Source organism: Pseudophryne corroboree, chromosome 3 (assembly GCF_028390025.1).
Source record: "Pseudophryne corroboree isolate aPseCor3 chromosome 3, aPseCor3.hap2, whole genome shotgun sequence".
NCBI lineage: Eukaryota > Metazoa > Chordata > Amphibia > Anura > Myobatrachidae > Pseudophryne > Pseudophryne corroboree.
Genome location: NC_086446.1, coordinates 62,079,172 through 62,106,077, shown reverse-complemented (window position 1 = coordinate 62,106,077; position 26,906 = coordinate 62,079,172). Strand labels below are relative to the sequence as shown.

General features: G+C 47.6%; 1 protein-coding gene across 1 annotated transcript in view; it reads right to left on the bottom strand.

Annotated features, from left to right (window-relative positions):
- The window catches only part of LOC135054728 (NACHT, LRR and PYD domains-containing protein 3-like), a 470,020-nt gene that overhangs the window by 310,717 nt on the left and 132,397 nt on the right, over positions 1 to 26,906 (bottom strand). The window contains exons 5-6 of the mRNA XM_063958025.1: positions 8,133 to 8,171; positions 898 to 2,608 (exon numbers count right to left, since the gene is read on the bottom strand). Of these exons, the coding sequence (XP_063814095.1) occupies positions 898 to 2,608; positions 8,133 to 8,171 (1,750 nt within the window). The remainder of the gene's footprint in view (positions 1 to 897; positions 2,609 to 8,132; positions 8,172 to 26,906) is intronic.

The following is a 26,906-nucleotide window of genomic DNA, read 5'->3' as shown; positions in this document are numbered from 1 at the left end:
CACTATGGACTGGCTGGAGGCCTCTATCCATAAGGAGAGGCTCACCCCTGCCCTGTTCCAATGCTGGGACACATATATTTTGACACTCCCCCTACACACTAAACAAGCCATTGACAAATGCTTTCAATCTACCTCATGGTACCTCCTCCACACATTAGCCCAACCTAACCCCTTGAATATCTGATTTGCCCTCTCTCCTCTCCTCTTTCCGGACCCCTCCTCAGCTCCGTTCTATTTTCAATCGTCTACCGGGTTGACTAGAAATATGGACCCTCGATATGGGAAGATTGCTCTGTGGATGGATCAATGGCCCGTGTCCCATAGTAGGCATTACATGTTAGTTTATTTTCTTATGTTCTAGATATTATGTATATGTTTAGGGAATTCGAAATACTCTGTCCATATTGGCGGAGAACCGATGTTTAAACCACCTCTTTTCATCTATAGTCTGTGACGCTTGGAAAACTAAAGCACGCTCTCAATTCCCTGATATCCTTAGTTATACATAAGTTACCTTTCTTGGAAGGGTACGAAGGTTTTATGTAGAGAAAAGTTTGAAAATATGTTTTGATCTCTACCAGGTTTTATATGAGACTGAATAATTTGTAACTTTCTGTCTTTTGTCTAGAGGCTTATATATAGTGCATATTACGTTGTACAATGCTCACTATATATTCCATTCGATGTCTCGAAATGCTATATATCTACTCTGTATGGTGTGAGATTATAATAAAAATAATTTGAAAAAAAAAAATAACCCACCCAAATCTAACTCTCTCTGCAATGTTTTATCTGCCCCCCTGCAGTGCACATGGTTTTGCCCAACTGCTAACAAATTTTCCACAGCAACAGGTCTGAATTAGGCCCTTTGTTCTCAGTAGTGTGCAAAATACATACCGAAGTTGTGAACATGCAGAAAGTGCTTTAGATAGAACACTCCGAGCCTTTGGTCCTATTGTGTAGACTTGAAAAGTCACAATATGTTGTATTGTACTTCTCTCCAAGCAGTAGGCTACAGCTCTGTAATCAATGTTCTCCTCAGTCTCTTTTGCATCATCAAGACCTTTAATTTGCACACTTGGAAAGTGAGACATCATTCTCTCCACATATTCATCATCCTGTGTCTCATACAGGCAGCATAGTCTCTCATTATGGTTATCTGATGGATGTCTCTTCAGCCATTCTTCCAATGCCGATTCTTCACTGAAGGAAATGGGACACACAATGACTCTCTGAGTCTCCTGAAAATGTTTTTCGTTTGAAAGGCCGAACAAGAATCGCACAGTTAATTTTAGATGTGGCTGATCTTCTGTTGCCTTCAGTAAATGTTTTACTTTCTTCATTTTTAAGTCAATAGAATGTTCTTTTATATGTTTCTCATCCAGGACATAGTAGAGAGCAGCAAAGAACTCCTGCACACTCAGATGGATGAAGCTGTAGCAGGTGCAGGTCCCAACATCTCTGTGGAAGATGTTCTCATTCAGAAACACAGACTCCAGCTCTGACACAGAGAGTCCATGTCTTACAAGATCTGATTCTTCAAATAGAATTCTCTGGTCCCAGACTCCTTCATTGGCCAAAGCACACAGCTTCTGTATACATGTGCTTATAGTCTGGGCAGAGTCCCTTCCATGATACTTTATTAAACCCTTTAGGTACATCAGATAAATGGATGTGGCCGTGTTGCAATCAATCACAGATAATCCATCTTTTAGTAGTGGTTTTATTAGAGTACATACAATCCAGCAAATTACAGGAACTACACACATGGTGAACAGATAGTCATTGTTCTTTATTGTACTAAGAGCTAGCTCTGCTTGTTCTTTGGTTCGATAGAAATGATAGAAATATTCCTCACGCTGATTCCCTGTAAACCCCAGAATTTCCACATATCGAGTACATTTTGAAAAGTTCTTCAATGTCATTAATAATAATGGTCGTGTGGTGATGATTAGGGAATTTTTTCTGAGAATTTCTTTTCTGAATAAACTATTTAGAAGGATTTCTTTAGAGACCTCCTGAAACGGGTCATCACAAACCTCTCTATCACTCATTGGTGACCATTTTAATTCATCAAAACCATCAACAATAAAAAGTATTTCTTCAGAGTGAAGGAAGATTTCTCGCAACAGATCAGGTGGACATTTCAGTAGACAGTAGTTGGATAAATATCCAGCCAGGCTTATATTACCAGTGATGGTGTTGACTTCTCTACAGCTTATGTAGAACACAAACTGAAACTTGTCCTTATACAGATTCCCAGAGGCCCAGTCCAGCATGATCTTCTGGGATGTCATAGTCTTTCCTATCCCAGCAGGTCCCTGTAACACCACAGTCTTTGGAATGATTCCACCAACATCAGGATCAAACAGAGCCTGTATAGCGGTTGGGGAATACTCATCTGATGATCTGTCTTCCATAATCTGTAGATGCCTGTGGCCTAAAGATGTTATTTCATGTTGTCTCTGTTCTTCATCCCGATAATTCTCGATCAGTGAAAGTGTTACGTATCTCTTCTCCAGTTGGATATATTCTCCTAACCTTGCATTATGATCTTCAATAACTTCATATTTCTCTCTGATGTCATCTGCATATCTTATCCTGTAGCCTTGTAAAACAATTAAACATATATTTGATAAAAAATTAGCAATAGACGTATTTATCAGGTCTACAACCTCAGTACAGCTCTTTAGATACATTGAAGCTGTAGGTGATATTATAGTAAGAGCATATGCAGTAAACTAAGGCTGGGTACACACTACATGATGTGTACCCAACAACATCAAGAGCAATGGGTGCTGGCATTGGAAAGCGCATACCCACTTGCCGATGCCGGCAGCAAGGGAGTGACAGCGGTGGCCATGCTGCAATCGGCAGCATGGCCCTCACTAATGATGTCTTCCATTGGCCTTGCATGTAGGGTCAATGGAGGATGTCACTGATGACATGCAAGAGCCTGCATCATCAGCGACATTGTGGGCATACACTAGATGATGTGCTTGATATGTTGGTCTGATCCTCTGGATCAGATGACATATCACCTAGTGCCAGACCGGTAAACCCGTGGCTCTCCAGCTGTTGTGAAACTTCCCATCCCAGCAGGCCCTGTCACAGTTTGAACATTACCTAATCGCAAAACTGTGGCAGGGCATGCTGGGACTTGTAGTTTCACAACATCTGGAAAGCCACAGGTTGGCCATGCCTGATCTAGTGTATAGGTTCTCAAATAAGGTCCTCAGGACCCCAAATAGTTCATGTCTTCCTGGTCTCCTCACAGAATCAAATGGATCAGTGAGTAATGAGTACACCTGTGCACCAGCAAGGCGACCTGGAAAACATGCACTGTTTGGGGTCCTGAGGACCGAGTTTGAGAACCACTGATCTAGTGTATACCCAGTTTAAGAAAATATATCAGGATACATTAAAATCTTTCCAAGAATTTGTAGATAAATATATACAATTATTAACTAAATCAGTGGGTATTTTTGAATCACGGCGCCCTAGAATATCACAATTTTTTTCACGGCACCCCTAGGCCAAAAATTTCTTATTGAGAAATAAATATTACATTAAATAGATTGCGTTTATATGTCATCCTTAGGGTCAGTTGTCTGGTGAGGGACAAGATTTGCTTCTGTTTGGCCACATATTGTATGACTGGCAGCCACCAGCACTGGTTTTGCCTATTATATTGACCATGAATAATTTGAATTGGTCCTGGACCACCAACCCAGGGAACCCCTATAAGTGTCCCGAGGCACCCCAGGGAGCCATGGCACACAGTTTGGGAACCTCTGAACTAAATGGATGTTTCCTACAGGAACTGACCACAAAAACAGACATGCACCTTACACCTGATGTAAGATGCATCTATGTATTTCATACAGTTATATTAGTGATGCAAAAACCGTGCCTGCCATATAGTCACAGCTATTCTGGGGCATTCCTCCCAACATGACCCTCTCCAGGAGAGACAAAATGCACTGCTCCTGGACTTTTCTCTTAATTTGTGATTGCCATCACCTGTATTGAACAGGTTAATGGATAGGAAAGGTGTATCAGCACAGGTGATGGTAATCATAAATTAAGAGGGAAGTCCAGGAGCAGAGCATTCTGTCCCTCCTGGAGAGGGTCATGTTCGGAGGTATGTGGTGTGTGGATTAGTGCAGTGTGCTTTGCCATTTTACAAGTGGGAATGCTGGTACTAACTATGGTCCTTATATAAATCATGGCTTTGGCCATTATTGATCCTCCATCTCACAGTGCCCACTGGTAACAGCCATTATTTCCTCTTAGCAGTTACTTGTTACTGATAGTAATGGTCACAGTGACTATGGGCCTGACTCAGACATGTACACAAATGTATATGCAGATGTGATTTCACTTGCTGTGCAATTGCGCAAATATGCAAATGAATCAGTCGCCATCTTGAGCATAGAGGTGCATCCACTGCTGATGTACCAAAGCATGAACATCGATGCACATCGGTCGGCCAACAAACTTCTGAGTAAGTCTGTGCTGTCTCAGACAGAGCGGCTCTCCTAATACCCCTTTCATAGGCTGACCGTATTATCCCTTTTACCTGGGAGGCTCATGGATTACACAGGTTCTGTGGCTGATTAAAACAAGCTGAAATGTATGCTTGAAGTCAGCCAGGCCCAGAACCTGCGTAATCCATGAGCGTCCCAGGTATAAGGGATAATATGGTCAGCCTACCTTTCACATCGCAAATATAACCTGATATCGACCCAACATATTTAAGGGTCGACACAGGTCACCGTGCAATGTGAAATGGGCCATGGAGAATTCCCAAGTCTCCGGATCTGGTAATTCAATCCAGTTTATAAGGAGGGTTATTACCGGGTTGAATACTGAGTCAGTGGCAGTATGAACGGGTACCCAAGTCGATGTGACCCGGGACCCGTTCACTACATAGGGAGAGGCGGCGCAGAGATGAGCTTATCTCCCAGCACCACCTCCACCCCCCGCCGCTATGGCAACCGACCCGGCAAATTGCCGGGTTGGGAAGCCTGCTGTTAGGGTCCAATACCGGATCCCACCTGGGAAGGACCCATTTCTAAATCCCAGGTGGGATCCAGCATTGGTGATGTGAAAGGGGCTTCTGAGGCTGAGGGCTCTCCAGCTGCCAGTGAATTTGCAGTGGCTGGGATAGAGTAGATAATTGAATACCTCACTCTTAGGAGCACATTATGTATTAAAAAATCAATCAAATATCTGTATAAAATGAAATACAAATACTCATTTATTCACAGTAAACATACAAAAGGATAATTAGTTAATATCAGGCAGACGCGTCAGCAGGTGTAGTGACACCCGGTGCACACTCACACTCTGCACTGCTCCCACCATGCCGGCAGCCCCAAAATGGGGCGTGGTCTAACAAAAGGGGGCATGGTCTCATGGGGTCTCCATTTCTTCACTCTGGGGGCGTGTTCAGCCCCCGGAGACTGGGCTGAGTGCAGTGCCGGCTCTTCATGTCGGTGACCAGTTGATAAAGGTGGTAATTGAGGTCTCCTGTAAGGTCAGCCATAAATAATATCAAGCAAATAAATGCTGCTAGTGCTTATTCTTTGGAGGTGGGTACGGTGGAACCAAAGTCTGTATTATACATCCACATGGGGGAGAGTGCAGCTTTAGCTCCAATTCTGTACTGTACTCATTCCTGGGATCAATGAAATAATGCACTTCCAAGCAGCTGAGGAGCACAGAGAAGGAGAGCACTAACTGTAATAAGTGGGCTAGTACCATTGGCGTTTCTACCATGGTGCAATGTGTGTGGTGCACACGGGCCCCTGGCTCCATGGGGGCCTGCACAGCACACACTGCACCCATACTGTTTTAACCCCTTCAGTGGTATGCCCGGAAATCTTCCGGGATAGCCAGCGCTGTGAAGTTTATCGAGCATACTGCTGACTGATTCCCCGGGGACAGCCGTGCAGTGTGCTGGCGACTAGGAATCAGCATAAGCTATTATGGAGTTAGGCCCGCCCCTCATACTCCTATTGGCTGGGGGGCGGGTTTAACTGTATAATAGCTTATGCTCACAGTCACAAATGGTCAGCACGCTGGGGAGTGTAACAATAAACTATAGTACTTCCAGGCAGCCGATTGTCCCAGGGAGGGAAAGCACTTATTGTGGCAGGATGCAGTCAACTGACCACCGGTTGGGATCCTGGCTGTCAGGATACTTACGCTGGAATCCCGACACCAGGGGAAATACTGGCAGGTGGAATCCGTCCATGCCACCACCCGAGGGGGAATAGAACCCTGTGGCAACCGAAGGTCGCCACCAGGCCTGAAGCGTGATGTGACCGCCGGGATTCCGCCTTCCAGGATCTCATACTGATCCATTGTGGTAGCGGGGAAGAGCTCTTGTTAAGAATAGTAAAACTAATTATTCTCTTGAAAGGGTCTAATTACCAGAGGATTTGCTTTAAGTGTATCACCAATTAATTATCTTTTTGTGTGTCTACTGTGAATAAATTAGTGTTAATATTTAATTTTATACAGATAATTGTTTTTTAATGCATAATGCACTCCTAATAGTGAGGTATCTCACTACAGTATCTCTCCTATCCTTTTCCTATTTCAGTTACTTGTGGAGCTGTTGGTTATTTAACTCTCAGGAATTTTAATTGCATTACGCCTGATTATTTATTTACTTTTTTTTATATTTAAAAGTGGCTGACTGTGCACGTCCAGAAAATAGTCCTGATGTGCCTGCTTTTGCCACCCAACATTACCTGTCACTTAGTTTGTGAGCAAATACTCTGCGTGTGTGAAATCTGGATTCAATCACATGCCATGCATGCTCAGTGCGGCTTTGATGTATGCATGGCAAAAAATCGCTCAACTGTGTACACTTACATTGCGTATAGCTCTGAATAGGTCCCTATACTATATATGGAGAGTGGCAGATCTGTGGGTGCAGCCTGCTGGCAGCGTACTTTAGAGATCAGTAATTATCATGCTCTGTTTAGTGGCTGTAGGGGCTTATTCACAAATGGATCCTGTAGCACAGCTGCTGTGACTTTGTAGGCTGTGACAGTGCTAAATGATGCTAAAGCCACAGGAGGTGTCCTAAGTAAATACTCGGGATGATTGGTCAACTTACTCTGCTGGTGCCAGTGAGGCTGCATCTGAGGACAGCGCCACTTGCTTCAGAATGCCCAGAAAACTGAGCTGAAATGCCCCCATTTTCTATAACGCTGCTTGTTTTTCAACCTGTTGCCACCCCCAAATGCCAGCATCATATCAATCCTGCTGCGGCACTTAGGGCACTGCCAGGGACATCACAGCAGCAGATCTGCACATGCGCAAATCTGAAAACAACAGCAAATGGCAAAACAATCACCACAGCGCCCACCTCTGAGTCAGCACCATAGGGAGCAGTTGGTAGGTGTCAGTGGATGTGCCGTGAATGTCAGAAGATGTCAGTGAGTGAGTGATTTCATAACCAACAGAAACATGCAGGGTTAAATACAACAGGGAATACACACAGTTACCCCCATTCAGCATGGATCGCTATTGAGACGGAAATTGCAATCATCTCAAAACTGCTACTGCAAAATATCGCATGCGAAGAGCCGCTCTAAATGGTAGAAGACGCCAACTGATGCAAACACATCTCTGCGTATGCATCTGCAGAACTGCGATCCAGTCACCGAAATAGAGTATCATCGACAGTTGCAATTGACCCAGGGTTACTCAGAATAATGAGAATGCAATTGTACCGGAGCCATGCTTTTAATTGCAAGCAATTGCAACAGACTTTAGATACACGCCCATAAAATGGCCATGACCCACCTGCCTTTTTTCCAACCACTCCACACAAATGCCATGCTAACACCCATGAATGTTCACTTCCTGTCAATCAAAGTGCGATAGCTTTCCACTTGGGCCATGATCACACTTCAGCATTCGCAGCGCATGCACAGTCTGCCGATAATCGCCCAATTTACAATATTGCAACTGAAACTGAATAAGGCCCAGTGTGTGCAGGTGCTAGAGTGGATGCAGCAGCAGCATCCATATCTTAGCTCAGTGTTTTACTTATTAATACAGATGTTTTATCTCCTTGTTAAAATATTTAAAGATAATATTTTACCAACCTTCCAATGATTCATTTGTGAATGTCCTCTCTAAGTTAACTGGAAAGATGAAAGCAGAGACAGAAAATGGTCATTATAGGCAGTAACATTACCACAATGTTTAAGTAATGATGATATCAGAGGTCTGTCTGAGGAAGCCGCTGACTACCTGAGATTCAGAGGTGGGAATATGCATTACAGAAACTCCAGTTACCTCGCTTCTGATGTTATGCTTTAAAGATCTCTCATGGGATGTAGTTATGTGACCGGCAGTTTATTGGCTTGATTAATAGTTACAGGACTACATGACCGTTAATCCCCCAGTTGAACTGCATACAGGAGTATTTGACAACAGGGAGGTAGAAGGACTGGCACCACTCGTTTGCATGTGTGGGTGGTCTAATTTAACAGCCTGAGAATATATTGAACTTGATTTGAAAGTAACTGAAGACAGGAGAACCTAATGGATTCACAGAAGGACAAATGATAACTGAAGTAATGAGGTGTAAATTGTAGGAAACTTAGCTAGGCGATGGTTAACTGCTGAAATGATCAGGTGCTGGTAGTGTACTGATTGAAAACAGAGTGCAGACAGCAAGAACTAAGTTGCAGAGAGACTTGCTGTGTCCAGGATGCATATTGCAATAACACACATAGGCTAATATGTACAGTAGCTTGAGTACTGGAATTGCTGCAGGTTTGACTTACAGGCACGGCTGGAGTAAAAGTACTTTACTACAGAAAGCATCCACTAACTCACAGGCTGGATGTGCATGTAACAAGGACTGGGAGGATATATTTAAAAAGATTTGAGAGGAGCCTGGACATGAATCAGGAGACAACACAAGAGTAACTGGAGGGCCAAAGCATGACAAGGACATGGAACAGGAATCAACATAGGATAACAGGTACTGGGCAGGATCCAAGATATGCAGGAATAGGAGGGAGGCAATGTACAAGGATGCAGGACTTGGACAGACAGACCAGAGCACAGGAACACAGAACTGGACAGCGTCCATGTGACAGGCTTCACTAGGTAACAAAAACTAGGTAATATCACCAGCAACAGGAACTAGTCAGAATCCCTAATGAAAGGGAGAGAGACCAATTACATGAGTAATCAGGCTGGAGTTAGGTAACAAGGCATTCTAAACAGGTGTGCTACTGCATGTAGCAGTCAACATCCTAGTTGCTAGGAGTCAGAGTACATACAGGAATGAGTCGCAGCGGAGACTCATAACAGGAGGCAGCAGATAATCCGTTTTATACAGCAAAGTGAGGAGGCAGCAGATTAACAATGTTATACAGCATAGTAGTGAGGAGGCAGCAGATGATTAGTGTTATACAGAGTAGTGAGGAGGTAGCAGGTGATCAGCGTTATACAGCACAGTGAGGAGGCAGCAGGAGATCAGTGTTATACAGCACAGTGAGGAGGCAGCAGGTGATCAGTGTTATACAGCGCAGTGAGGAGGCAGCAGGTGATCAGTAATATACAGCACAGTGAGAAGGCAGCAGGTGATCAGTGTTATACAGTGCAGTGAGGAAGCAGCAGGTGATCAGTGTTATACAGCACAGTGAGGAGGCAGTAGGTGATCAGTGTTATACAGCGCAGTGGGGAGGCAGCAGGTGATCAGTGTTATACAGCGCAGTGAGGAGGCAGCAGGAGATCAGTGTTATACAGCACAGTGAGGAGGCAGCAGGTGATCAGTGTTATACAGCGCAGTGAGGAGGCAGCAGGTGATCAGTGATATACAGTGCAGTGAGGAGGCAGCAGGTGATCAGTGTTATACAGCGCAGTGAGGAGACAGCAGTTGATCAGTGTTATACAGTGCAGTGAGGAAGCAGCAGGTGATCAGTGTTATACTGCAAAGTGAGGAGGCAGCAGGTGATTAGTGTTATACAGCGCAGTGAGGAGACAGCAGGTGATCAGCGTTATACAGTACAGTGAGGAGGCAGCAGGTGATCAGTGTTATACAGAGCAGTGAGGAGGCAGCGGGTGATCAGTGTTATACAGCGCAGTGACGGGGAAGCAGGTGATCAGTGTTATACAGCGCAGTGAGGAGGCAGCAGGTGATCAGTGTTATACAGAGCAGTGAGGAGGCAGCAGGTGATCAGTGTTATACAGCGCAGTGAGGAGGCAGCAGGTGATCAGTGTTATACAGCGCAGTGAGGAGGCAGCAGGTGATCAGTGTTATACAGAGCAGTGAGGAGACAGCAGGAGATCAGTGTTATACAGGGCAGTGAGGAGGCAGCAGGTGATCAGTGTTATACAGAGCAGTGAGGAGGCAGCAGGTGATCAGTGTTATACAGAGCAGTGAGGAGGCAGCAGGTGATCAGTGTTATACAGCGCAGTGAGGAGGCAGCAGGTGATCAGTGTTATACAGTGCAGTGAGGAGGCAGCAGGTGATCAGTGTTATACAGCGCAGTAAGGAGGCAGCAGGTGATCAGTGTTATACAGTGCAGTGAGGAGGCAGCTGGTGATCAGTGTTATACAGTGCAGTGAGGAGGCAGCAGGAGATCAGTGTTATACAGTGCAGTGAGGAGACAGCAGGTGATCAGTGTTATACAGCGCAGTGAGGAGGCAGCAGGTGATCAGTGTTATACAGTGCAGTGAGGAGACAGCAGGTGATCAGTGTTATACAGTACAGTGAGGAAGCGGCAGTTGATCAGTGTTATACAGCGCAGTGAGGAGGCAGCAGGTGATCAGTGTTATACAGTACAGTGAGGAGTGGGTGAGCCTTTTCGGTGTTCCGTGTGTGTTCCGTAAGTTCGTCAACCCATTCCCCACCCCTCCCCCTGTTTGTGGGCGTTTCCGTCCGGGGTCGCACCGGGTGCTTTCGCACCTCACGGGCACCCAGCCTGAGGCCACAAGTGCCAATGATGACCCATCATTGAGCTCGTCTGGGGATGTCCCTCCTTCCCTCCTCTCGGTCCATGTGTATGTAGGTTTTGTCTCCTTTACAGGAATCATTGAGGAATCCCAGCGACTCCCACCTAGTTAGCCAGAGCCACCCCCGAGGGGAACCCAGAGCATCTATGGTGGAGCAGAAGGACCGTCCTCAGTAAGTGTACCAGCGCATCGACTCTCTCGGCTCCTTCCACATGTGTGATGTGACCTCCTGCAGTCAGTATAAGAGGAAGTGCACAGTGACTGCCCTGTGTGTGATGTATCCTCCTGCAGTTAGTATAAGAGGAAGTGCACAGTGACTGTCCTGTGTGTGATGTGTCCTCCTGCAGTCAGTATAAGAGGAAGTGCACAGTGACTGTCCTGTGTGTGATGTGTCCTCCTGCAGTCAGTATAAGAGGAAGTGCACAGTGACTTTCCTGTGTGTGATGTGTCCTCCTGCAGTCAGTATAAGAGGAAGCGCACAGTGACTGTCCTGTGTGTGATGTGTCCTCCTGCAGTCAGCATAAGAGGAAGTGCACAGTGACTGTCCTGTGTGTGATGTTCAATCCTGCAGTCAGTATAAGAGGAAGTGCACAGTGACTGTCCTGTGTGTGATGTGTCCTCCTGCAGTCAGTATAAGAGGAAGTGCACAGTGACTGTCCTGTGTGTGATGTGTACTCCTGCAGTCAGTATAAGAGGAAGCGCACAGTGACTGTCCTGTGTGTGATGTGTCCTCCTGCATTCAGTATAAGAGGAAGCGCACAGTGACTGTCCTGTGTGTGATGTGTCCTCCTGCAGTCAGTATAAGAGGAAGCGCACAGTGACTGTCCTGTGTGTGATGTGTCCTCCTGCATTCAGTATAAGAGGAAGCGCACAGTGACTGTCCTGGGTGTGATGTGTCCTCCTGCAGTCAGTATAAGAGGAAGCGCACAGTGACTGTCCTGTGTGTGATGTGTCCTCCTGCAGTCAGTATAAGAGGAAGCGCACAGTGACTGTCCTGTGTGTGATGTGTCCTCCTGCATTCAGTATAAGAGGAAGCGCACAGTGACTGACCTGTGTGTGATGTGTCCTCCTGCAGTCAGTATAAGAGGAAGTGCACAGTGAATGTCCTGTGTGTAATGTGTCCTCCTGCAGTCAGTATAAGAGGAAGCGCACAGTGACTGTCCTGTGTGTGATGTGTCCTCCTGCATTCAGTATAAGAGGAAGCGCACAGTGACTGTCCTGTGTGTGATGTGTCCTCCTGCAGTCAGTATAAGAGGAAGCGCACAGTGACTGTCCTGTGTGTGATGTGTCCTCCTGCATTCAGTATAAGAGGAAGCGCACAGTGACTGTCCTGTGTGTGATGTGTCCTCCTGCATTCAGTATAAGAGGAAGCGCACAGTGACTGTCCTGTGTGTGATGTGTCCTCCTGCATTCAGTATAAGAGGAAGTGCACAGTGACTGTCCTGTGTGTGATGTGTACTCCTGCAGTCAGTATAAGAGGAAGTGCACAGTGACTGTCCTGTGTGTGATGTGTCCTCCTGCAGTCAGTATAAGAGGAAGCGCACAGTGACTGTCCTGTGTGTGATGTGTCCTCCTGCATTCAGTATAAGAGGAAGCGCACAGTGACTGTCCTGGGTGTGATGTGTCCTCCTGCAGTCAGTATAAGAGGAAGCGTACAGTGACTGCCCTGTGTGTGATGTGTCCTACTGCAGTCAGCATAAAAGGAAGTGCACAGTGACTGTCCTGTGTGATGTTCAATCCTGCAGTCAGTATAAGAGGAAGTGCACAGTGACTGTTCTGTGTGTGATGTGTCCTCCTGCAGTCAGTATAAGAAGAAGCGCACAGTGACTGTCCTGTGTGTGATGTGTCCTCCTGCAGTCAGTATAAGAGGAGGTGCACAGTGACTGTCCTGTGTGTGATGTGTCCTCCTGCAGTCAGTACAAGAGGAAGCGCACAGTGACTGTCCTGCGTGTGATGTGTCCTCCTGCAGTCAGTATAAGAGGAAGTGCACAGTGACTGTCCTGTGTGTAATGTATCCTCCTGCAGTCAGTATAAGAGGAAGTGCACAGTGACTGTCCTGTGTGTGATGTGTCCTCCTGCAGTCAGTATAAGAGGAAGTGCACAGTGACTGTCCTGTGTGTGATGTTCAATCCTGCAGTCAGTATAAGAAGAAGTGCACAGTGACTGTCCTGTGTGTGATGTGTCCTCCTGCATTCAGTATAAGAGGAAGCGCACAGTAACTGTCCTGTGTGTGATGTGTCCTCCTGCAGTCAGTATAAGAGGAAGCGCACAGTGACTGTCCTGCGTGTGATGTGTCCTACTGCAGTTAGCATAAAAGGAAGTGCACAGTGACTGTCCTGTGTGATGTTCAATCCTGAAGTCAGTATAAGATGAAGAGCACAGTGACTGTCCTGTGTGTGATGTGTCCTCCTGCAGTCAGTATAAGAGGAAGCACACAGTGACTGTCCTGTGTGATGTGTCCTCCTGCAGTCAGTATAAGAGGAAGTGCACAGTGACTGTCCTGTGTGTGATGTGTCCTCCTGCAGTCAGTATAAGAGGAAGTGCACAGTGACTGTTCTGTGTGTGATGTGTCCTCCTGCAGTCAGTATAAGAGGAAGTGCACAGTGATTGTCCTGTGTGTGATGTGTCCTCCTGCAGTCAGTATAAGAGGAAGTGCACAGTGACTGTCCTGTGTGTGATGTGTCCTCCTGCAGTCAGTATAAGAGGAAGTGCACAGTGATTGTCCTGTGTGTGATGTGTCCTCCTGCAGTCAGTATTAGAGGAAGTGTACAGTGACTGTCCTGTGTGTGATGTGTCCTCCTGCAGTCAGTATAAGAGGAAGTGCACAGTGACTGTCCTGTGTGAGATGTGTCCTCCTGCAGTCAGTATAAGAGGAAGTGCACAGTGACTGTCCTGTGTGTGATGTGTACTCCTTCAGTCAGTATAAGTGGAAATGCACAGTGACTGTCGTGTGTGTGATGTGTCCTCCTGCAGTCAGTATAAGAGTAAGTGCACAGTGACTGTCCTGTGTGTGATGTGTCCTACTGCAGTCAGTATAAGAGCAAGTGCAAAGTGACTGTCCTGTGTGGGATGTGTCCTCCTGCAGTCAGTATAAGAGGAAGCGCACAGTGACTGTCATGCGTGTGATGTGTCCTCCTGCAGTCAGTATAAGAGGAAGTGCACAGTGACTGTCCTGTGTGTGATGTGACCTCCTGCAGTCAGTATAAGAGGAAGTGCACAGTGACTGTCCTGTGTGTGATGTGTCCTCCTGCAGTCATTATAAGAGGAAGTGCACAGTGACTGCCCTGTGTGTGATGTGTCCTCCTGCAGTCAGTATAAGAGGAAGTGCACATTGACTGTCCTGTGTGTGATGTGTCCTCCTGCAGTCAGTATAAGAGGAAGTGCACAGTGACTGTCCTGTGTGTGATGTGTCCTCCTGCAGTCAGTATAAGAGTAAGCGCACAGTGACTGCCCTGTGTGATGTGTCCTCCTGCAGTCAGCATAAGAGGAAGTGCACAGTGACTGTCCTGTGTGTGATGTTCAATCCTGCAGTCAGTATAAGAGAAAGTGCACAATGACTGTCCTGTGTGTGATGTGTCCTCCTGCAGTCAGTATAAGAAGAAGTGCACAGTGACTGTCCTGTGTGTGATGTGTCCTCCTGCATTCAGTATAAGAGGAAGCGCACAGTAACTGTCCTGTGTGTGATGTGTCCTCCTGCAGTCAGTATAAGAGGAAGTGCACAGTGACTGTCCTGTGTGTGATGTGACCTCCTGCAGTCAGTATAAGAGGAAGTGCACAGTGACTGTCCTGTGTGTGATGTGACCTCCTGCAGTCAGTATAAGAGGAAGCGCACAGTGACTGTCCTGTGTGTGATGTGTCCTCCTGCAGTCAGTATAAGAGGAAGTGCACAGTGACTGTCCTGTGTGTGATGTGACCTCCTGCAGTCAGTATAAGAGGAAGTGCACAGTGACTGTCCTGTGTGTGATGTGTCCTCCTGCAGTCAGTATAAGAGTAAGCTCATAGTGACTGTCCTGTGTGTGATGTGTCCTCCTGCAGTCAGTATAAAAGGAAGCGCACAGTGACTGTCCTGTGTGTGATGTGTCCTCCTGCAGTCAGTATAAGAGGAAGTGCACAGTGACTGTCCTGTGTGTGATGTGTCCTCCTGCAGTCAGTATAAGAGTAAGCGCACAGTGACTGTCCTGTGTGTGATGTGTCCTCCTGCAGTCAGTATTAGAGGAAGTGCACAGTGACTGGCCTGTGTGTGATGTGTCCTCCTGCAGTCAGTATAAGAGGAAGTGCACAGTGACTGTCCTGTGTGTGATGTGACCTCCTGCAGTCAGTATAAGAGGAAGTGCACAGTGACTGTCCTGTGTGTGATGTGTCCTCCTGCAGTCAGTATAAGAGGAAGTGCACAGTGACTGTCCTGTGTGTGATGTGACCTCCTGCAGTCAGTATAAGAGGAAGCGCACAGTGACTGTCCTGTGTGTGATGTGTCCTCCTGCAGTCAGTATAAGAGGAAGTGCACAGTGACTGTCCTGTGTGTGATGTGACCTCCTGCAGTCAGTATAAGAGGAAGAGCACAGTGACTGTCCTGTGTGTGATGTGTCCTCCTGCAGTCAGTATAAGAGTAAGCGCACAGTGACTGTCCTGTGTGTGATGTGTCCTCCTGCAGTCAGTATAAAAGGAAGCGCACAGTGACTGTCCTGTGTGTGATGTGTCCTCCTGCAGTCAGCATTAGAGGAAGTGCACAGTGACTGTCCTGTGTGTGATGTGTCCTCCTGCAGTCAGTATAAGAGGAAGCGCACAGTGACTGTCCTGTGTGTGATGTGTCCTCCTGCAGTCAGTATAAGAGGAAGTGCACAGTGACTGTCCTGTGTGTGATGTGACCTCCTGCAGTCAGTATAAGAGGAAGTGCACAGTGACTGTCCTGTGTGTGATGTGTCCTCCTGCAGTCAGTATAAGAAGAAGCGCACAGTGACTGCCCTGTGTGTGATGTGTCCTCCTGCAGTCAGTATAAGAGTAAGCGCACAGTGACTGCCCTGTGTGATGTGTCCTCCTGCAGTCAGCATAAGAGGAAGTGCACAGTGACTGTCCTGTGTGTGATGTTCAATCCTGCAGTCAGTATAAGAGAAAGTGCACAATGACTGTCCTGTGTGTGATGTGTCCTCCTGCAGTCAGTATAAGAAGAAGTGCACAGTGACTGTCCTGTGTGTGATGTGTCCTCCTGCATTCAGTATAAGAGGAAGCGCACAGTAACTGTCCTGTGTGTGATGTGTCCTCCTGCAGTCAGTATAAGAGTAAGCGCACAGTGACTGTCCTGCGTGTGATGTGTCCTACTGCAGTTAGCATAAAAGGAAGTGCACAGTGACTGTCCTGTGTGATGTTCAATCCTGAAGTCAGTATAAGAGGAAGTGCACAGTGACTGTCCTGTGTGTGATGTGTCCTCCTGCAGTCAGTATAAGAGGAAGTGCACAGTGATTGTCCTGTGTGTGATGTGTCCTCCTGCAGTCAGTATAAGAGGAAGTGCACAGTGACTGTCCTGTGTGTGATGTGTCCTCCTGCAGTCAGTATTAGAGGAAGTGCACAGTGACTGTCCTGTGTGTGATGTGTCCTCCTGCAGTCAGTATAAGAGTAAGCGCACAGTGACTGTCCTGCGTGTGATGTGTCCTACTGCAGTTAGCATAAAAGGAAGTGCACAGTGACTGTCCTGTGTGATGTTCAATCCTGAAGTCAGTATAAGAGGAAGTGCACAGTGACTGTCCTGTGTGTGATGTGTCCTCCTGCAGTCAGTATAAGAGGAAGTGCACAGTGAATGTCCTGTGTGATGTGTCCTCCTGCAGTCAGCATAAGAGGAAGTGCACAGTGACTGTCCTGTGTGTGATGTTCAATCTTGCAATCAGTATAAGAGGAAGTGCACAGTGACTGTCCTGTGTGTGATGTGTACTCCTTCAGTCAGTATAGGTGGAAGTGCACAGTGACTGTCGTGTGTGTGATGTGTCCTCCTGCAGTCAGTATAAGAGTAAGTGCACAGTGACTGTCCTGTGTGTGATGTGTCCTACTGCAGTCAGTATAAGAGCAAGTGCAAAGTGACTGTCCTGTGTGTGATGTGTCCTCCTACCGTCAGTATAAGAGGAAGTGCACAGTGACTGTCCTGTGTGTGATGTGTCCTCCTGCAGTCAGTATAAGAGGTAGTGCACAATTACTGTCCTGTGTGTGATGTGTCCTCCTGCAGTCAGTATAAGAGGAAGTGCACAGTGACTGTCCTGTGTGTGATGTGTCCTCCTGCAGTCAGTATAAAAAGAAGCGCACAGTGACTGTCCTGTGTGTGATGTGTCCTCCTGCAGTCAGAATAAGAGTAAGCGCACAGTGTCTGCCCTGTGTGTGATGTGTCCTCCTGCAGTCAGTATAAGAGGAAGCGCACAGTGACTGTCCTGCGTGTGATGTGTCCTCCTGCAGTCAGCATAAGAGGAAGTGCACAGTGACTGTCCTGTGTGTGATGTTCAATCCTGCAGTCAGTATAAGAGGAAGTGCACAGTGACTGTCCTGTGTGATGTTCAATCCTGAAGTCAGTATAAGAGGAAGTGCACAGTGACTGTCCTGTGTGTGATGTGTCCTCCTGCAGTCAGTATAAGAAGAAGCGCACAGTGACTGTCCTGTGTGTGATGTGTACTCCTGCAGTCAGAATAAGAGGAAGCGCACAGTGTCTGCCCTGTGTGTGATGTGTCCTCCTGCAGTCAGTATAAGAGTAAGCGCACAGTGACTGTCCTGCGTGTGATGTGTCCTACTGCAGTCAGCCTTAAACAAAGTGCACAGTGACTGTCCTGTGTGATGTTCAATCCTGCAGTCAGTATAAGGGGAAGTGCACAGTGACTGCCCTGTGTGTGATGTGTCCTCCTGCAGTCAGCATAAGAGGAAGCGCACAGTGACTATCCTGTGTGTGATGTGTCCTCCTGCAGTCAGTATAAGAGGAAATGCACAGTGACAGTACTGTGTGTGATGTGTCCCCCTGCAGTCAGTATAAGAGGAAGCACACAGTGACTGTCCTGTATGTGATGTGTCCTCCTGCAGTCAGAATAAGAGGAAGTGCACAGTGACTGTCCTGTGTGATGTTCAATCCTGCAGTCAGTATAAGAGGAAGTGCACAGTGACTGTCCTGTGTGTGATGTGTCCTCCTGCAGTCAGTATAAGAAGAAGCGCACAGTGACTGCCCTGTGTGTGATGTGTCCTCCTGCAGTCAGTATAAGAGGAAGCGCACAGTGACTGCCCTGTGTGTGATGTGTCCTCCTGCAGTCAGTACAAGAGGAAGCGCACAGTGACTGTCCTGTGTGTGATGTGTCCTACTGCAGTCAGCATAAAAGGAAGTGCACAGTGACTGTCCTGTGTGATGTTCAATCCTGCAGTCAGTATAAGAGGAAGTGCACAGTGACTGTCCTGTGTGTGATGTGTCCTCCTGCAGTCAGTATAAGAAGAAGCGCACAGTGACTGCCCTGTGTGTGATGTGTCCTCCTGCAGTCAGTATAAGAGTAAGCGCACAGTGACTGCCCTGTGTGTGATGTGTCCTCCTGCAGTCAGCATAAGAGGAAGTGCACAGTGACTGTCCTGTGTGTGATGTTCAATCCTGCAGTCAGTATAAGAGGAAGTGCACAGTGACTGTCCTGTGTGTGATGTGTCCTCCTGCAGTCAGTATAAGAAGAAGTGCACAGTGACTGTCCTGTGTGTGATGTGTCCTCCTGCATTCAGTATAAGAGGAAGCGCACAGTAACTGTCCTGTGTGTGATGTGTCCTCCTGCAGTCAGTATAAGAGTAAGCGCACAGTGACTGTCCTGTGTGATGTTCAATCCTGAAGTCAGTATAAGAGGAAGTGCACAGTGACTGTCCTGTGTGTGATGTGTCCTCCTGCAGTCAGTATAAGAGGAAGTGCACAGTGACTGTCCTGTGTGTGATGTATCCTCCTGCAGTCAGTATAAGAGGAAGTGCACAGTGACTGTCCTGTGTGATGTGTCCTCCTGCAGTCAGTATAAGAGGAAGTGCACAGTGACTGTCCTGTGTGTGATGTATCCTCCTGCAGTCAGTATAAGAGGAAGTGCACAGTGACTGTCCTGTGTGATGTGTCCTCCTGCAGTCAGTATAAGAGGAAGTGCACAGTGACTGTCCTGTGTGTGATGTGTCCTCCTGCAGTCAGCATAAGAGGAAGTGCACAGTGACTGTCCTGTGTGTGATGTTCAATCCTGCAGTCAGTATAAGAGGAAGTGCACAGTGACTGTCCTGTGTGTGATGTTCAATCCTGCAGTCAGTATAAGAGGAAGTGCACAGTGACTGTCCTGTGTGTGATGTTCAATCCTGCAGTCAGTATAAGAGGAAGTGCACAGTGACTGTCCTGTGTGTGATATGTCCTCCTGCAGTCAGCATAAGAGGAAGTGCACAGTGACTGTCCTGTGTGTGATGTTCAATCCTGCAGTCAGTATAAGAGGAAGTGCACAGTGACTGTCCTGTGTGTGATATGTCCTCCTGCAGTCAGTATAAGAGGAAGTGCACAGTGACTGTCCTGTGTGTGATGTGTCCTCCTTCAGTCAGTATAAGTGGAAGTGCACAGTGACTGTCCTGTGTGTGATGTGTCCTCCTGCAGTCAGTATAAGAGTAAGTGCACAGTGACTGTCCTGTGTGTGATGTGTCCTACTGCAGTCAGTATAAGAGCAAGTGCAAAGTGACTGTCCTGTGTGTGATGTGTCCTCCTACCGTCAGTATAAGAGGAAGTGCACAGTGACTGTCCTGTGTGTGATGTGTCCTCCTGCAGTCAGTATAAGAGGTAGTGCACAATTACTGTCCTGTGTGTGATGTGTCCTCCTGCAGTCAGTATAAGAGGAAGTGCACAGTGACTGTCCTGTGTGTGATGTGTCCTCCTGCAGTCAGTATAAAAAGAAGCGCACAGTGATTGTCCTGTGTGTGATGTGTCCTCCTGCAGTCAGTATAAGAGGAAGTGCACAGTGACTGTCCTGTGTGTGATGTGTCCTCCTGCAGTCAGTATAAGAGTAAGCGCACAGTGACTGTCCTGCGTGTGATGTGTCCTCCTGCAGTTAGCATAAAAGGAAGTGCACAGTGACTGTCCTGTGTGATGTTCAATCCTGAAGTCAGTATAAGAGGAAGTGCACAGTGACTGTCCTGTGTGTGATGTGTCCTCCTGCAGTCAGTATAAGAGGAAGTGCACAGTGACTGTCCTGTGTGTGATGTGTCCTCCTGCAGTCAGTATAAGAGGAAGTGCACAGTGACTGTCCTGTGTGATGTGTCCTCCTGCAGTCAGCATAAGAGGAAGTGCACAGTGACTGTCCTGTGTGTGATGTTCAATCCTGCAGTCAGTATAAGAGGAAGTGCACAGTGACTGTCCTGTGTGTGATATGTCCTCCTGCAGTCAGTATAAGAGGAAGTGCACAGTGACTGTCCTGTGTGTGATGTGTACTCCTTCAGTCAGTATAAGTGGAAGTGCACAGTGACTGTCGTGTGTGTGATGTGTCCTCCTGCAGTCAGTATAAGAGTAAGTGCACAGTGACTGTCCTGTGTGTGATGTGTCCTACTGCAGTCAGTATAAGAGCAAGTGCAAAGTGACTGTCCTGTGTGTGATGTGTCCTCCTGTAGTCAGTATAAGAGGAAGTGCACAGTGACTGTCCTGTGTGTGATATGTCCTCCTGCAGTCAGTATAAGAGGAAGTGCACAGTGACTGTCCTGTGTGTGATGTGTACTCCTTCAGTCAGTATAAGTGGAAGTGCACAGTGACTGTCGTGTGTGTGATGTGTCCTCCTGCAGTCAGTATAAGAGTAAGTGCACAGTGACAGTCCTGTGTGTGATGTGTTCTCCTGCAGTCAGTATAAGAGGTAGTGCACAATTACTGTCCTGTGTGTGATGTGTCCTCCTGCAGTCAGTAAAAGAGGAAGTGCACAGTGACTGTCCTGTGTGTGATGTGTCCTCCTGCAGTCAGTATAAGAGGAAGTGCACAGTGACTGTCCTGTGTGTGATGTGTCCTCCTGCAGTCAGTATAAGAGGTAGTGCACAATTACTGTCCTGTGTGTGATGTGTCCTCCTGCAGTCAGTATAAGAGGAAGTGCACAGTGACTGTCCTGTGTGTGATGTGTCCTCCTGCAGTCAGTATAAAAAGAAGCGCACAGTGACTGTCCTGTGTGTGATGTGTCCTCCTGCAGTCAGAATAAGAGTAAGCGCACAGTGTCTGCCCTGTGTGTGATGTGTCCTCCTGCAGTCAGTATAAGAGGAAGCGCACAGTGACTGTCCTGCGTGTGATGTGTCCTCCTGCAGTCAGCATAAGAGGAAGTGCACAGTGACTGTCCTGTGTGTGATGTTCAATCCTGCAGTCAGTATAAGAGGAAGTGCACAGTGACTGTCCTGTGTGTGATGTGTCCTCCTGCAGTCAGTATAAGAAGAAGCGCACAGTGACTGTCCTGTGTGTGATGTGTACTCCTGCAGTCAGAATAAGAGGAAGCGCACAGTGTCTGCCCTTTGTGTGATGTGTCCTCTTGCAGTCAGTATAAGAGGAAGCGCACAGTGACTGTCCTGCATGTGATGTGTCCTACTGCAGTCAGCATAAAAGGAAGTGCACAGTGACTGTCCTGTGTGATGTTCAATCCTGCAGTCAGTATAAGGGGAAGTGCACAGTGACTGCCCTGTGTGTGATGTGTCCTCCTGCAGTCAGTATAAGAGGAAGCGCACAGTGACTATCCTGTGTGTGATGTGTCCTCCTGCAGTCAGTATAAGAGGAAATGCACAGTGACAGTACTGTGTGTGATGTGTCCCCCTGCAGTCAGTATAAGAGGAAGCACACAGTGACTGTCCTGTATGTGATGTGTCCTCCTGCAGTCAGAATAAGAGGAAGCGCACAGTGACTGTCCTGCGTGTGATGTGTCCTACTGCAGTCAGCATAAAAGGAAGTGCACAGTGACTGTCCTGTGTGATGTTCAATCCTGCAGTCAGTATAAGAGGAAGAGCACAGTGACTGTCCTGTGTGTGATGTGTCCTCCTGCAGTCAGTATAAGAAGAAGCGCACAGTGACTGCCCTGTGTGTGATGTGTCCTCCTGCAGTCAGTATAAGAGGAAGCGCACAGTGACTGCCCTGTGTGTGATGTGTCCTCCTGCAGTCAGTACAAGAGGAAGCGCACAGTGACTGTCCTGTGTGTGATGTGTCCTACTGCAGTCAGCATAAAAGGAAATGCACAGTGACTGTCCTGTGTGATGTTCAATCCTGCAGTCAGTATAAGAGGAAGTGCACAGTGACTGTCCTGTGTGTGATGTGTCCTCCTGCAGTCAGTATAAGAAGAAGCGCACAGTGACTGCCCTGTGTGTGATGTGTCCTCCTGCAGTCAGTATAAGAGTAAGCGCACAGTGACTGCCCTGTGTGTGATGTGTCCTCCTGCAGTCAGCATAAGAGGAAGTGCACAGTGACTGTCCTGTGTGTGATGTTCAATCCTGCAGTCAGTATAAGAGGAAGTGCACAGTGACTGTCCTGTGTGTGATGTGTCCTCCTGCAGTCAGTATAAGAAGAAGTGCACAGTGACTGTCCTGTGTGTGATGTGTCCTCCTGCATTCAGTATAAGAGGAAGCGCACAGTAACTGTCCTGTGTGTGATGTGTCCTCCTGCAGTCAGTATAAGAGTAAGCGCACAGTGACTGTCCTGTGTGTGATGTGTCCTCCTGCAGTCAGTATAAGAGGAAGTGCACAGTGACTGTCCTGCGTGTGATGTGTCCTACTGCAGTTAGCATAAAAGGAAGTGCACAGTGACTGTCCTGTGTGATGTTCAATCCTGAAGTCAGTATAAGAGGAAGTGCACAGTGACTGTCCTGTGTGTGATGTGTCTTCCTGCAGTCAGTATAAGAGGAAGTGCACAGTGATTGTCCTGTGTTTGATGTGTCCTCCTGCAGTCAGTATAAGAGGAAGTGCACAGTAACTGTCCTGTGTGTGATGTGTCCTCCTGCAGTCAGTATTAGAGGAAGTGCACAGTGACTGTCCTGTGTGTGATGTGTCCTCCTGCAGTCAGTATAAGAGGAAGTGCACAGTGACTGCCCTGTGTGTGATGTATCCTCCTGCAGTTAGTATAAGAGGAAGTGCACAGTGACTGTCCTGTGTGTGATGTGTCCTCCTCCAGTCAGTATAAGAGGAAGCGCGCAGTGACTGTCCTGTGTGTGATGTGTCCTCCTGCAGTCAGTATAAGAGGAAGAGCGCAGTGACTGTCCTGTGTGTGATGTGTCCTCCTGCAGTCAGTATAAGAGGAAGTGCACAGTGACTGTCCTGTGTGTGATGTGTCCTCCTGCAGTCAGTATAAGAGGAAGCGCACAGTGACTGTCCTGTGTGTGATGTGTCCTCCTGCAGTCAGTATAAGAGGAAGTACACAGTGACTGTCCTGTGTGTGATGTGTCCTCCTGCAGTCAGCATAAGAGGAAGTGCACAGTGACTGTCCTGTGTGTGATGTTCAATCCTGCAGTCAGTATAAGAGGAAGTGCACAGTGACTGTCCTGTGTGTGATGTGTCCTCCTGCATTCAGTATAAGAGGAAGCGCACAGTGACTGTCCTGCGTGTGATGTGTCCTCCTGCATTCAGTATAAGAGGAAGCGCACAGTGACTGTCCTGCGTGTGATGTGTCCTCCTGCAGTCAGTATAAGAGGAAGCGTACAGTGACTGCCCTGTGTGTGATGTGTCCTACTGCAGTCAGCATAAAAGGAAGTGCACAGTGACTGTCCTGTGTGATGTTCAATCCTGCAGTCAGTATAAGAGGAAGTGCACAGTGACTGTTCTGTGTGTGATGTGTCCTCCTGCAGTCAGTATAAGAAGAAGCGCACAGTGACTGTCCTGTGTGTGATGTGTCCTCCTGCAGTCAGAATAAGAGGAAGCGCACAGTGACTGCCCTGTGTGTGATGTGTCCTCCTGCAGTCAGTACAAGAGGAAGCGCACAGTGACTGTCCTGCGTGTGATGTGTCCTCCTGCAGTCAGCATAAGAGGAAGTGCACAGTGACTGTCCTGTGTGTGATGTTCAATCCTGCAGTCAGTATAAGAAGAAGTGCACAGTGACTGTCCTGTGTGTGATGTGTCCTCCTGCATTCAGTATAAGAGGAAGCGCACAGTAACTGTCCTGTGTGTGATGTGTCCTCCTGCAGTCAGTATAAGAGGAAGCGCACAGTGACTGTCCTGCGTGTGATGTGTCCTACTGCAGTTAGCATAAAAGGAAGTGCACAGTGACTGTCCTGTGTGATGTTCAATCCTGAAGTCAGTATAAGATGAAGAGCACAGTGACTGTCCTGTGTGTGATGTGTCCTCCTGCAGTCAGTATAAGAGGAAGCACACAGTGACTGTCCTGTGTGATGTGTCCTCCTGCAGTCAGTATAAGAGGAAGTGCACAGTGACTGTCCTGTGTGTGATGTGTCCTCCTGCAGTCAGTATAAGAGGAAGTGCACAGTGATTGTCCTGTGTGTGATGTGTCCTCCTGCAGTCAGTATAAGAGGAAGCGCACAGTGACTGCCCTGTGTGTGATGTGTCCTCCTGCAGTCAGTACTAGAGGAAGCGCACAGTGACTGTCCTGTGTGTGATGTGTCCTACTGCAGTCAGCATAAAAGGAAGTGCACAGTGACTGTCCTGTGTGATGTTCAATCCTGCAGTCAGTATAAGAGGAAGTGCACAGTGACTGTCCTGTGTGTGATGTGTCCTCCTGCAGTCAGTATAAGAAGAAGCGCACAGTGACTGCCCTGTGTGTGATGTGTCCTCCTGCAGTCAGTATAAGAGTAAGCGCACAGTGACTGCCCTGTGTGTGATGTGTCCTCCTGCAGTCAGCATAAAAGGAAGTGCACAGTGACTGTCCTGTGTGATGTTCAATCCTGCAGTCAGTATAAGAGGAAGTGCACAGTGACTGTCCTGTGTGTGATGTGTCCTCCTGCAGTCAGTATAAGAAGAAGCGCACAGTGACTGCCCTGTGTGTGATGTGTCCTCCTGCAGTCAGTACAAGAGGAAGCGCACAGTGGCTGTCCTGTGTGTGATGTGTCCTACTGCACTCAGCATAAAAGGAAGTGCACAGTGACTGTCCTGTGTGATGTTCAATCCTGCAGTCAGTATAAGAGGAAGTGCACAGTGACTGTCCTGTGTGTGATGTGTCCTCCTGCAGTCAGTATAAGAAGAAGCGCACAGTGACTGCCCTGTGTGTGATGTGTCCTCCTGCAGTCAGTATAAGAGTAAGCGCACAGTGACTGCCCTGTGTGTGATGTGTCCTCCTGCAGTCAGCATAAGAGGAAGTGCACAGTGACTGTCCTGTGTGTGATGTTCAATCCTGCAGTCAGTATAAGAGGAAGTGCACAGTGACTGTCCTGTGTGTGATGTGTCCTCCTGCAGTCAGTATAAGAAGAAGTGCACAGTGACTGTCCTGTGTGTGATGTGTCATCCTGCATTCAGTATAAGAGGAAGCGCACAGTAACTGTCCTGTGTGTGATGTGTCCTCCTGCAGTCAGCATAAGAGGAAGTGCACAGTGACTGTCCTGTGTGTGATGTTCAATGCTGCAGTCAGTATAAGAGGAAGTGCACAGTGACTGTCCTGTGTGTGATGTGTCCTCCTGCAGTCAGTATAAGAAGAAGTGCACAGTGACTGTCCTGTGTGTGATGTGTCATCCTGCATTCAGTATAAGAGGAAGCGCACAGTAACTGTCCTGTGTGTGATGTGTCCTCCTGCAGTCAGTATAAGAGTAAGCGCACAGTGACTGTCCTGTGTGTGATGTGTCCTCCTGCAGTCAGTATAAGAGGAAGTGCACAGTGACTGTCCTGCGTGTGATGTGTCCTCCTGCAGTCAGCATAAGAGGAAGTGCACAGTGACTGTCCTGTGTGTGATGTTCAATCCTGCAGTCAGTATAAGAAGAAGTGCACAGTGACTGTCCTGTGTGTGATGTGTCCTCCTGCATTCAGTATAAGAGGAAGCGCACAGTAACTGTCCTGTGTGTGATGTGTCCTCCTGCAGTCAGCATAAGAGGAAGTGCACAGTGACTGTCCTGTGTGTGATGTTCAATCCTGCAGTCAGTATAAGAGGAAGTGCACAGTGACTGTCCTGTGTGTGATGTGTCCTCCTGCAGTCAGTATAAGAAGAAGTGCACAGTGACTGTCCTGTGTGTGATGTGTCCTCCTGCATTCAGTATAAGAGGAAGCGCACAGTAACTGTCCTGTGTGTGATGTGTCCTCCTGCAGTCAGTATAAGAGTAAGCGCACAGTGACTGTCCTGTGTGTGATGTGTCCTCCTGCAGTCAGTATAAGAGGAAGTGCACAGTGACTGTCCTGCGTGTGATGTGTCCTACTGCAGTTAGCATAAAAGGAAGTGCACAGTGACTGTCCTGTGTGATGTTCAATCCTGAAGTCAGAATAAGAGGAAGTGCACAGTGACTGTCCTGTGTGTGATGTGTCTTCCTGCAGTCAGTATAAGAGGAAGTGCACAGTGATTGTCCTGTGTTTGATGTGTCCTCCTGCAGTCAGTATAAGAGGAAGTGCACAGTGACTGTCCTGTGTGTGATGTGTCCTCCTGCAGTCAGTATTAGAGGAAGTGCACAGTGACTGTCCTGTGTGTGATGTGTCCTCCTGCAGTCAGTATAAGAGGAAGTGCACAGTGACTGCCCTGTGTGTGATGTATCCTCCTGCAGTTAGTATAAGAGGAAGTGCACAGTGACTGTCCTGTGTGTGATGTGTCCTCCTCCAGTCAGTATAAGAGGAAGCGCGCAGTGACTGTCCTGTGTGTGATGTGTCCTCCTGCAGTCAGTATAAGAGGAAGAGCGCAGTGACTGTCCTGTGTGTGATGTGTCCTCCTGCAGTCAGTATAAGAGGAAGTGCACAGTGACTGTCCTGTGTGTGATGTGTCCTCCTGCAGTCAGTATAAGAGGAAGCGCACAGTGACTGTCCTGTGTGTGATGTGT